The 13,317-nt window shown below is 37.6% G+C and overlaps 1 protein-coding gene across 7 annotated transcripts in view; it reads right to left on the bottom strand.

Annotated features, from left to right (window-relative positions):
- Nucleotides 1-13,317, bottom strand: part of DENND4A (DENN domain containing 4A) — a 51,186-nt gene that overhangs the window by 18,196 nt on the left and 19,673 nt on the right. For all 7 annotated transcript variants that reach the window (XM_039389121.1, XM_027714779.2, XM_027714784.2 and 4 more), the window contains exons 8-15: nt 12,272-12,338; nt 8,928-8,986; nt 8,150-8,294; nt 7,397-7,572; nt 5,462-5,562; nt 3,843-4,061; nt 3,455-3,600; nt 305-438 (exon numbers count right to left, since the gene is read on the bottom strand). In XM_039389121.1, the coding sequence (XP_039245055.1) occupies nt 305-438; nt 3,455-3,600; nt 3,843-4,061; nt 5,462-5,562; nt 7,397-7,572; nt 8,150-8,294; nt 8,928-8,986; nt 12,272-12,338 (1,047 nt within the window). The remainder of the gene's footprint in view (nt 1-304; nt 439-3,454; nt 3,601-3,842; nt 4,062-5,461; nt 5,563-7,396; nt 7,573-8,149; nt 8,295-8,927; nt 8,987-12,271; nt 12,339-13,317) is intronic.

Raw genomic sequence — 13,317 nt, 5'->3', positions numbered from 1 at the left:
ACCATCAATAGTAGCAACAGCCCAATGGACTGGGTCCAATTATTTCAATTTAAAGCTTAAAAGGTGTCAAGAGCCAGCACCATGTACTGTGATCACACAGCCAGCTTTATCATCATTGCTTCCATGTGCACACACACAGAATTAAAACTTCAAAGGAGCTGGCACACCAGGCATTTTACAAACACGTTTTCACCTGAGCAACAAAAAGGGACCGGAAAAATTTTATCACAAGAACCCGGAAACTACACTCTCCAAGGGCAACTGTCAGGATTTTGGGCAGCATCCTGCTGTGTGCTGAGCTCACCTGTACTGCAGAGGGTGCTCCTCCCCGTTTGGCAGAGGAGGGATCTCGGGGGGGGTTATGAAAACCGTGTGCTCGCTCTTGTAGGACTCGTCCAGCTCGATCAGCCGTGTTTCCCCAGTTTTGTCCGTATCCACCTGCAGAAGGGAAGTTAAAAGAGAAAGGTTCTACCAGCAGCACTGTGTTTTCTGCTGTTACAGCTAAATGGTCAAGCAGGACAGTCTGTACCTGCATCAAAGAACAGCATCTTAAAAAGAAGGACACCTTGCACAGTTGTATTGGGAGCTCTGAGTGCTGCATCTTTTTTGTAAACTGTACCCCAACCCAATAATCCAAGTTTTATGAACAGTCTGAATTGACTGTTCTCAGCTAAATAAAAGCAGTACAAAGAGATTAATCCTTCTGAATACATTTCTAGAACTATGTTTCTAACTGCAGCAATAACTTGAAATCTGTTTTTAAGAGCTATTTTCTAGCTTCTCTATTTTAACCACTGAAAACAATACCAAACCTTATCCAATTGTCTGATGTACACAGAACCTACACACACCACCATCCAGCAATTGCAATCACTTAAAGGGTCATTAATGTCGTGATTATTTGTAGAGACTGCACAAATACACGTACTTTCAAAGAGATAAGGGAATAAAAACGTGTGACCTTACTAAAATTAAAGGGGGACGGATGTAACTTTGGTTTTCTAATTTAAACGGTAACCAAATTTCAGCCAAATTGTACATTATTTCAAAGACTTGAATAAGCAACCTGTGGAATTCAAGAATGCATGTTTTCCATGCCTTAAGAGTTTGGCAACAGAGAACTGATGTACAAGAAGAAGCATTTTCCACAGTTATCTCCTTCAGTGAGGTGCAAACATTTCAAGTAGTTTCAATAAAATTTTTGAATATTTAAAGTTTGATAAACATACAAAGAGGTGTCCTTAATTACACATTTTGCTGCGTGAGACAGATGGAAAGTATTAACAAATCGAAGCAGCCAAGGAGAAGGAACATATGGCTGCTGAGAAGCAGCAATAAACTAAACCTTGCTTGGCAATTTAAATACTTCTAAGGACGTAAAAACCCCACAGCTACAAGTCTCACCAGTGAAATATAATCCAGCCAGTAGCTTAAATATGTATGGAATTGAGATAATTTTTGAATTCCTGGGAAAATGAAAACTTGTGAGACAATTACCCCAGATCTTTCAGTCCAGCAAAATGGGCAATCAATTACAATTACAATCTCTGCTGCTGCTGTCTAGGACCAAATAACATGCAGAAGAGATTACTCTTCAGCTTAAACTATTCTTCCAAATTATTTGAGGCAGGGCTTAGATGATATTTTATAGATAACTAATTTCACAGTACATGAAATTTGTCTCAACCCAGTGGCCTGTAACTGCCCATAAGAAGGTGTTGTATCACCTTCCAACCCATGACACCACTCCTTCATGCCTACCCTGCCAGGTCCTGGGTCACCCAGTGAAAGGCACTAATATACAAATAAATATTGACTTTATTGGAATAATTCAGTTTTGGTATCTGGTCTTGGCTAAGGCTCTAGTTGGTACAGCAATCCCTGGTATACTTCAATATTTTACTTTGCATGCTACTGGTAAGCAGAGTATCAGAAATAAGAGAAATTAAGAAGAAGCACGAAAGAGAAGATGAGGCAAATACATAATTGTTCAAAGAAATCCTACATGGGAACCCTCATATCAATGAAAACCTGGTTTCACAAGCAATTCTAAAAGCATAGTACTGCCAGTGCCTCAGTTTCCCCACAGTTACCACTAGCACAGAAGCAGCTGGCCCTTCAATAAAACTGAATTAAATCCTCCATGCCAGAAACAGAAGCTGGAGAAGTACAAGTGCTTCCTGTAAAATTTATTCTCACAGCACTGCCATGAGCAGTTTTTTACAGTGGAAAGAAGCTGTCCAGGGCATCAAGGAGCAAAATAACTGGCAGTGGAACAGACAAGTCTCTCTTTCAGCTGTAAGAATGGCTACTTAACCTCTTAGAAAAGGTGAAAGCCCCAACAGCTCCACAGGTTATGTGCAGTCTGACAGTGCCAGCAACAACCTAAGCATGACTTTTTTTTTGTTCTGGAAGAGCTGTCTGAATTCCCAGACAAGATAATTACAATGAGGGCATCAACTTCAGCACCCTCATAAACCATTCTGCGAAATGAAACGTAACAGGTAGAATTTGACACTTAAAAGGTCATTGCATTCTGAATAAAAATCCCATTTAACTCTGGCCAGAGAACTGAACTGTAGCACAATGGAAACCAAGCACAGCTCAATGGTTCAGTCACTGGGGTATTTCTGTCTACGAGATCTTGTGTTTTTAAGCCCAAACTGGCACAGCAAAGCAAGCACTGCATGTTGGAGAGTTTTTAACTGAGCTATAGGATAATCGACTCTACATTACAGAAATGTTTGCAATTAATTCAATTTATAACGCATGAATTCCTGCAAGTCATGCTGCAGAACTGGAAAGCAGAGTTTTGAGAGCTACTCCTACTAAAATATCGAGAGTAGCAGAAGTTATGAAGAGCATTAAGCAGCATTAGACTATGCTTTTACATTTCTCTCAAACTTTACTTCTTTCACACTTCTTTTCAAAACAGCTCTTCTGCACTTCCACATTAAAGATATCCATAAATATGAACTGTAAATAGCAGTTATCAGTCTTCAGTATTAATTCCTGTGGAATAAACAGCAGGTGACCTACTTTCCAGGAAATCCCAGATAACTGCACTCTGTTTAAACAGCAGTGTCCCAGAATAGTGTTACAGGTAGCCTGTAAGATGGCAACTGGGTGTGGAATTTCTTGTAATATTCATAAAAACAGGGATATAAGACTGTGGGTTTCAGTTCAGTTCTTCTTCTTGCACTTCTCACAATGGGACAGTATTTCAGAAGCTGACATTTATGTTCTCATATTTTATTTACAGTCAAGAATTTGAAGCAGAAAATGAAACAAAGCCTGACAAACAAGGAAAGTGGAAGGCTACAGTGACTAGGAAAAAAAGGAAGTAAAAGGAAAAATATAAAAAGACTTGCACTTCAAATATATTCTGCTTGTCCTGTAACAGGTAATGTAACCACCAGCAGAAGTTCAAAGCTCTGTGCACACCAAGACTTACCTTATCCACACAGTCATCAAAGAAGGCCAGGCTGGCGTCCTTGTCGCTGACAAAGGAACATTCCTCAATGAAGCGAATGAACATCTGGGTTTTGGTCATCAGGGTGTAAAACTTCTGATGTGAACGGTCCCGACTCTTGAGGAAACCTGTAAAGTAAATCAGAAGCAAGTCAGAATGCCCAGAACAGGAGAGATGACCAAAAAGCCAGCATAAATTCCACTAATGAGCAATAACCTTTCTGCAGTCTTTGCCACTCTGTGAAATTTTGCCTGCACTTACATTTTCACCACCATTTACAACACCAACACATAAATGCCTTTATTCTTTATGTAAGAGCGAATCTAAAATAATAAATTAATATACACAAACCAAGTCTGTAACTTCTCACCTTGTAGTTCAAAGAGAGAACTTGCATCTGTGGCTGTTTCAGAGGGTGCCTCTGTTATCGGCCTGAGATAAGACCTGTAACCTTTCAGTATCGAAGCCATGAAACACAGAAATGCTTCCTGGATCTCCAAATCCAACAGATGCAACTTCTTCCCAGAATTAAAATCATAGTCATTCATTGCCAATTCCATTAATGCATCTTCTCTAGGTCGCTGTTGCACTGTGAACAAAACATTATAATGGTTTCCTTTCGCCCCCCCCGACATTGATAAAAAATATTCTCTTTATCCTACTAAATTCACTGATTACTGAACCCCATTAAGTTTAGACTAGATTAAAATATATGCCAATTCACTCATGATATGCAACAATGGATTCTGCTTGACCTTATATAACTCATGTAACTTTGGATAACACCAAAAGCAGGATATACTTGTCTTGTAAGTAATTACTACAGCAACAGAGAGAACCAGCACAGACAGAGCTTTAAAAAGCCCTCTAAGAAAGCTGGTTGTAAAAACATGTGAAAATCTATACATGAGCTGATTAAAGAAACATATTTTAGGTCAAATACATAATTGGGATGTATTACTTTTTTTAACAGTGCCTTTCATTTCAAAGTGCTCCCAAAGAGCAGATAATGCACATTAAATACCTATATATGCAGAAAAACACCACCCAGATGCAGAGTGGAGCCATTAAAATACAACACACTGCAAAATGCTGAAACAGAGAGAAAGATTTTTCAAAAAAGATCTAGAAAAATCTCTATTCTTAAATTTAGGTATTTGTATCTACATTTTAAAGCTAAAACTTCACTGCTACATGCAGAGTACGGTAACATTCTAGTTATGTCTCAGCAAAGTGCAAGGATGGTTTCATTACTGTCTCTCCACATTTATATATAATTACAGCCAACCTTACACTCATATCACATTTAAGCAACCTACTCTGTAATACGAATTTAAGATCACTACCACTCTATTTTTACATAGAGAACATAAGGCTTAAATTTTTTTAGAAAAAAAGGCCTCACATAAAATACATCAAAATTCTGAAGGAACAGGTAATTTTCATCACCTATCAGTTATACCCTTCCTTGTGCAGCACATCCCAATAAACTTCTGGTTTTGTACATTCTGATCAGGACACAGCTAAATTCCAATGAGCTCAGCAGCCACGAAGGTGTAAAAAGCCTTTAAAAAGAGTGTTTCATTTTAATGAATTTCACTAACATCACCTCTATCCATTTTTCTGCTTCTCACATCAAGGTTCAACAAACCTTGCCCTGCAATATTTGAGGATTCTATCAACAACCAGTTTTGACTTAGAAATGTAGAGTAATCGTGCCTTAAACATTTATAAACACTGGGGTTTTAAATGTATTATTATCATCTGCAAATTTTAGGTAGAGTACTATTAGCTTGAGTGTCAAATTGTCAAGATATGAAAAGACTTTAAAGACAAAAAAAAAAAAAGGCCTTTATTAGGTTCTGGCCTTCCGTACTAAAAAAATGTTTAGAGGAACTAGTGACTTCAGAACATATTTAATTACCTATTTATCTCCTAATGTGGCACACATATCCAACATAAACCTTATTATTGTACTTTCCTACTCACATTCTGCCAGTTGCTGATATAAAGTATTTAAAGTGTTCATCAGGTTTTTACAAGGTTTCTTTGGTAAGATCTTCCATGCGAGAGTTTTCTTGTCTCCAGTTCTGGAAAGGAAAAAACCAGAATATGAGTGTACACTGGAATGTGTTCAGAGGATATTCCACCCCACCAGAGAAACTGGAGAATATACCAAATTTACTCCATTAAAACAGGAATGAAAACCAACCAACAAAGTCAAATTTTATTTCCTGTGTGGAGGCTGGATCAGAGCCATCCAACCAATGCCCCATATTTCAGGATGATCATTACACTGCCACACTCCAGCACTGAAATCAATCCAGTTACAACTCACAAAAGATGGATTAATAGTATTAACCCCCTGTCACTGCATCAGCAACCACCACTCATGTCATGATCTGAGCTGTAATTACTTAAATTGCATGGAGAGAGTGACTAGAACATATGAAGTAACCCAAAATTAATCTGATATGGCAACTGCTTTCTGTTTAGTGCATATAGATTTGGACTTAAATTATATCATTATCATGATAAAACAAATTCCAATGTTCTTTATCAAGAGAGCACCAGGAAGTCTTATTGCCCTTTAAGTTACAAAGCTGCAAAAGCTGTAAACATTTGATTGATACTTTTTTTCCCTGTGATGAAACAGAATTAACATGTTCTAAGAAAATGCACAGAAAAATCAGTTAAAAGCAGAATGAAAACAATAACTAGAAATAAATTGTTTTCAACTAATGAATATGTAGTTAATTAGACAAACATCAGAAGAAATGTAAAAATGTGTTCCTCTTGACCAAAAAGTAACAAAGCCAAAATCATCCCAGCCTAGCTTGAACTAGTTCCTAAAAACTTCAGAGCAGAACTGCAACACCAACTTGGTGTCAGCACAAAATCCTTGACAAAATTTCTATTGACAAATACCTAATACATGGAAACTTCTCTAAATCCACACACAACTGCTGAAGCAAAAATAAACCCACAAATAAGAAAATTTAGGAAGAAAAAGAAAAAGTTTAGAGTTAGGCACAGTAATGCTAAAAATCTGCTACCAAGAGGAGGATGATACAAAAGAATCCTGAGCACAGACTTTGAGATGTTACACCAAGTACATACTGAGCATATTCAGCACTATAGTGAAATAACAGTCTAATTCTGAAATTACGAGTTTAATAATTTTGTGTGTATTAGAATCTTGAATTAGAAGCCTTACCATCTTCTGTCTTTTTTTTGTATCACCTCAACACAAGGTAATAATTCTTTGCTTTCAGTATCATAACAATATAATGTTTCCCAGTGGTTTTATCAGTGCACTGCTGTCCCTTACCAGTAATTTAGATAGTAGATTAATGAGCGTTACAGAAAAATGCAGTACTCCACACAGTGATGAGGAAGTAATATTACAATACTGTTATTTCAGTTTGTTAATGATGGCATGATTTTAAGGCTTAATTAAGACTCTCTCACCCATGACAGTTCACATCTCTAATTCTCAATGTGAAGTTCCTGTGTTTCATGTGGAATATGATTTAATTGTTATAATTTTCAAGCAGATGCCCATAAAAAGAGATTAGAATTTCTTCAACACTGAGAAAGCTGATCATGAAAAATGAGAATTCTCCTCCAGGGATAATCAAGTGAGAGACAACATGGTTAATCCAGGAAAAGTGCTAATGTGTGCAATAAGACTTTAATGTAATAGAATAAAAGGCAATAATGTGCCATGATTGGGCCTCCACTCTGCTGGGTTGAACAGGAGATATCATCTCCAGCATGTTCATTTCAAGAAGGATGATACATTAGAAAGTTCAGAGGTTTAAAAGAAACAACCCTCCAAAAGGCTACTTTTTGTCTTTGGAAACGTGAAGCAAAAAAAAAAAATTACCATGGAAGAAAAATAGTTGATTATTAAATACTTACTGAGAAATTGTGTTGGTGTCCAGGTCAACACAGCTCACATCTGGAGGGGGGTCATAGAGATCAAAGTATCTTGAATCAATTCCCACTATGAACGGGCAGGGGGCACTTAACACATCTGCCAGTGCCAAGGGACAGAGAGGAATATATGGGCAGGGCCAGTGGAAGGGGAATATCATCTTGGAAAACATGCAGAGACAAAAACACAGGTTAAATGTGTGTAATACAGTCTGTGCAAGTATAAACCACACTAACTTCAAAATTCTTTAACACGGCAGATAATTTTTACTGAAGATCCAGATGCAGACTATTAAAGAAAAAAATGCACTAATTTCTCAAAAATCCATTAAGAAAAGCTCTTCAGGATAGCAGACTGTGTATAGCAGAGATTGCAAAGAGTTGCTTAGTAATGACAGGCAGGAAAACGAGGTGCATTTAAAATTCCACAGGAGATAATACAGTGCTAGTTGGGAAAATCAGGAACTCATATTAAGTGCACTGTGATGACCAAACACAACACTTATTTACAATATTTATATACAAAGAACCAGCAACTCTTTCAGGTTCAACTTTTCCAGTTACTCTTTCTCTTGTCTTTGTAGGATATCATTAGCAGTATTAGTTTTTTCTCTCTAGTATCTTTTATTTTTAAGCAACCTTGAAGGCTAACAGCACTACTACAAATACCAGATTTTATCTAAAACCCATTTTTTTTCCATTTACAGATACAATACACGACTAAAACCCAGTACTTACAGAGACTAATGCCTCTGTGACACTCGTGAGGACAGAAGGTCGCAGGGAGTGGATGAGAATTTTATGTTCTGTCACAGCAAACACAAGCAGAGTCACTGCATTCTCAGGTCCTAAATTCTGAAGTAGTGTAGAAAACTTGCCTCCACTGTTACAGGATATAAACACAATACATACACACTGGTGAGTTACAAAGCACAATAAAAAGAGAAATGTTCAGTAACAAAATAAGTGTAAATCTGCAAATATTTCCTTTAAAGAAGATTATTTGGTACACTTCACAGTTCAGTGAGGAATGGTCACCTCCCAACAGTAACCATAATTCCCTGAGACTCTTTAACCAGTTGGGACTATTTTCAGGACACATGAATGATGATTTTTCTCTCTGAGAAGCAATTTACAGGGAGACAACATGTCTTTCATTAATCATTCTCCTGCACTGAGACATGAAGGTTAAGACAGTCACAGAACTCCTGAATTCCCTTTGCAAACCAAAAGCTGCACTACCTTGGGAGCCCAGGCACCAACTCCTAAAAAGGGCATCTAACAATTTATATTCTGCCTCAAGAACCACTACAGTTATTTGAAAAAACCTGCCAGAGATTGTTAATTAAGAATGTATCCTTGTCAGGTCTAATCCGAACAAACTTCAGGAACACCAGCTTCCAAAGGCACGAGACGAGGTGAGTTAATTTACACAACTGCAACCCAAAATACTAAATATCTTCCAAGACATAAATCAGAACACATTTCACAATTTACAGAAGATGCTGCTACTTGCCTCAGTGGGAGAGGTGATGACACAGGTTGGCTAAGGATCAGGTTATCATGTGGAGACAGCTGGAAAAAGATTTTAAAATACATCATGTTTATTCTGAACTTTGGAAATATTTATTGGAAATCACACAACTGTAAGAAAGAACACTTAAAAATTATTTAAATTGAGCTGAACCTTGTACATCCCAGTTGTACAGCACTGTAAGAAGTGCTGTGCAATGACATGCATCAGGATCTTTTAATAAGAACTGGGCAAAGCACAATCTTCCCTTCTTGGTCCGAACTGAATATATTGCATATTCATAAAGAGGACTTTAAACCAGCTAATGCTGCAGAAAATTGAATACATTAACTGCTGAAAAATGAAGCCCTCTGTATTTTAAGGGCAGTGAGGACCCACAGTTCATACACAGCTTTCAGGGGCCGGGGGGGATTCATTATGGATTTAGGGGAAAAGAGGTGGATAAAAATTCATGAAGGGGAGAGATGGCAGGTCATAATGTAAAGCCATATTTTCTTCAGAAGGCATGAGAATTAGGCTCTTGACTGGTAGAGACTGCTCAGCTCTGACAGAATCTTTAAAATTTGCATTAGCTGAAGATCCAAGACAAAGATCCTATGAATTCACATTTCTTTCTTACAGTGACATGACATCAAGCAAAACCATATATTCATACATATATTCAGCATGCCTGGGAAGACTCATCAGTACAACACCACCAACACACAATCAGTTTATCAAAGCTCAGCTGATGTTTTCAGCCACAGGAAATCCCAGGTAACAGATACCAGCTGGCTTAATCCTCCCTATATTTTTTCTTGTATAAAAGCAGTAGTAACTCAGTAAGTTGTAACTTGTAAAAACTAAGCTGCAAGTTCTGACAACTTTTAGTAACGTTTCCCTTTTGTTTCACCCCAGACCCACTGCAGGTGACCAGATGACAGAAGCCAGAAGGTAAGACTGATGACCTAGAAGCTCTCAGTCACCCAGGGCTGTGCCTGGAGACTCAGCAAACATTAATTGGAATTAAGGAGTCCCTGCAATGCTGCTTCCCTGCATGTTTCACATAGCAGAGCTGACAAAGGCTGCTGCTACATCCCATTCCCTGACAAATGAGGATGGCCACACCACTCCACATGCTGGATTTGTCTTCCAGTGAGTCACCTTGTGACCACCAGCACCATTAGCCTGTTCAGTGGAAGAATTCAAAGGACTCATTTTTCAGCCTGAGGCAACCCTCATAAACTACTCCCAGAAAAGAAGCATCAGCCTGATGTCCTCTGACTTCGGTGTTTCAGCAAAGGCAGATAAACACAATTAAATCTCTATTTGAAGAGCACGTCTCCCTCAGGCAGAAGGGGCACTTATTGCCCCCGTTCTCCAGAGGGAGAAACATTACTCTGTGTGCTCTTCAAGTTTGCAGGTTGGGAGAGTGCCATTAGCACGGGAACATCTGTGCAATAAGGGGATGTAGGACATGGAGAGCAGAGTCCAGCAGATTTCAGGTCAGAAGGAGCCTATCAACAGTGGCAGCTGCAAAATGGGAACATTCCGGAGTGTTTTCCAAATGGCCGTAATTTCTTTGAGACTCAAAAAGTCAGAGACATGCCAAGCTCTCTCTCTCTCACTTGTAACAGATGCTAAGCAGGATCTAAGAATGGGTTACACATCCAGACTGGCACACACAGTTACTAAAATATACCAGGTCTCATTTTCAGAAAGCACATTACAGGAACCTGCAAGACATTCCACAGATATTGCAGAATTGTTTAGCAAAACGCTACCATGCTTTAGTTAACAAGCTTCAGAGAGAATTACATTTCTCCCATGAAATGAGATCCTAAAAGCCTGTAGTTTTCAATAATACAGGCATTTCCCACACTATTTTTGGGGGAAAATCTTAGGTATGATCTGGGTTTTTTTATTCAGTGCAGTTTCAAACACAACTCAAGTCCCTGGAAGCAGCTGGAAGGGAGTATTTACTCACAGACCTCAACCACCACTGCCTACTGTAAAAGTAGTGTTTTCTATGTCTGTACTATCAGCTACTACAGTTGTACTAATTTGATGCACAAAACATACTGAAAATAAGATAAAACAGACATCATTTCACATCACTTCTATCCAGGTCTGGAATATACACCCATGTATACTCTGACAGAGTTTCCTAAAACTTCAGGCTAAAAAAAATGAAATGCTTTTCTCTAAACTCAATTTTACTCTCTGTAAATATGTGTTTAGTATTTCCTGGCACAAATATTTCATTGAACATGAATACAAAAAAAAACCAAAACAAGATGTAAAACTCCTGGGTTTTGAATTGAACTTTAAAATCATAAGAAAAAGGACAGAAGTGTCAGACACAGTTTCAGTGTGACTGTTCTCCAGCCCCTTTTCAGTAAGAGTAAGAAATATCAACTTCTTTAGAATAACCAAGTAAGTGAGGAGGATCTTCAATATTCAGTATTCACTACACACTATAAAGACATAACCCAAGATTGTATTTGCTCTGAAAAGCTTCACTACCACATGGGCTACACAACTAAGACTGAAAACTGCACAGGGCTCTCCATGTTTTATGTTACACAAGAAATAACAGAGAATAACAATTTTGTAATGACTTAATCAAAACCACAGGATTGGTAGAACACTACAACTAGAACAGATATCTTTGCAATAAAATTTTAACGTTCTGCCTCCTAGGAGGAAATAAAAAGAAGATTTAATAACACTTCAGAAGCCTTTGAGATCAGGATTTCCTCTCTCCTGCCAACTGTGATACAGCTGAAATTTCAAATAACAGGTAACAATTGTTGCAATTATTTCACTCCCAGCCCTGCAGGTAGGACAGAATAAGGGTCATTTTTGATCAAATGCCCCTTGTTAATGTGTGTGGCTCTGCAGGTCTCACTAAGACCACTATGGAGAGGACAGGACGAAGCCCTTTGGGAAGAGGGGTAATCATGAATATACACTTCACATCTGCGTTTAATTTTATCTACTTACTTTACACTCAGCCTCCATACAGTAGCAAGAAGAAAACAGTTCAAAAGCTATTGCAAAGTCAAACCAGATGCTGCCTTTGAACAGTTTCTCATTAATTTCCACATACTCTGAAAAAAATTAAGCTCTAAGCTCACTGAACACTTTCTTGTAATAATTCACTAAAGCCTGAAACTGGAAACAAAATTTTTACAGATTTCTCACTGTTAAGTGTATGAATTTAGAGGGAAAAAAAAACAGGAAAAAAAAATTGGAAATAAAATCTACATTTTTCATTCACTAACCTGTTCAACAGCTGTTTTATCTTCACTTAAGATACAGTTATTAAAGAAAATTACACTTACCTGAACTAGAATTCTTGGCCTCTGAGGGGATGGAAAAGGAACCTTATGCATGAAATGGGAAATGTGTCTAGAGGAAAAGAAAAAAATACTGATTTAGTAGAAATTAATCAAACTGCTTTACCACAAGACACAATTTTTTCCAGTAAGAGAGATCATTATATAAAAAAATGGAACATACTCATTCAGAAAACAGAGAACAAAAAAAACCCCCACCACCTAAACCCTAACAGGATATTCTGACCTTCAAAACCTATTTTTCTCCTGGTTACAACCAAAATGAGAGGCCAGATTATCTTTCAGAATACAAACTTGGTTTATGAGACTGAAAAATTCAAAGAAATTTTTTTTTTAAATTTGTAAAGTAGAAATATTGATGGTTGAGTATCACAATACCATTTTATAATCCTGCTTCAGAGAGAGTTTGAAATAGCACCATCCCTCAGAGACCAGCACTGGTTATTTGCAAAAAATATTCACAGCTGAATATCAAAGAGAGTCATTTTTCTCATCCATTTTCTTCACTTCTAAATAGAAAGTGTTATGTAAAATTGCTGATGAAAAAAGTAAAGTTTTTCCATATATACAAATACAGAAAAATGTTTTAAGAATTTGACCACGTTCTCAGTTTTATGAATTGATTAAACTTGCATAAGTTCTAAAGGTGTAGTTCTACATAATAGATACTTTCACATTAGAAGAATGACATGCAATCAGTAAAAACTCAGGAGAAACAGCTATTCCATCCTAAACTAAATGCTACAGCACATCCTTTATGGGATTTCTGCAACTCTTACCATCATGACACAGACAACCACCCAAATTTTGAAGAAATTCAGACAAACCCACAAATAAACATTGATTTGGGATTTTTTTCTCCACTACCAGTGTATGAAGGTGGTGGTCAAAATACGGAATATTGATCACATAAGGGAAGGGCCTGCTGCTTGTGTTCAAATACATGCATGGCACAGACACCCATCTCATTAAAACAGCCAGAGAAACCAGGCTAGATAATATATTAGAATCATATTTGAATTATCCAGGGT

This window comes from Pipra filicauda, unplaced genomic scaffold (genome assembly GCF_003945595.2).
Source record: "Pipra filicauda isolate LSUMZ 115617 unplaced genomic scaffold, ASM394559v2 scaffold70_size2993248_pilon, whole genome shotgun sequence".
In the NCBI taxonomy this organism is placed as follows: Eukaryota; Metazoa; Chordata; class Aves; order Passeriformes; family Pipridae; genus Pipra; species Pipra filicauda.
Note: the sequence above shows the minus strand (reverse complement) of the source record. Positions and strands in the feature narration are given on the sequence as shown.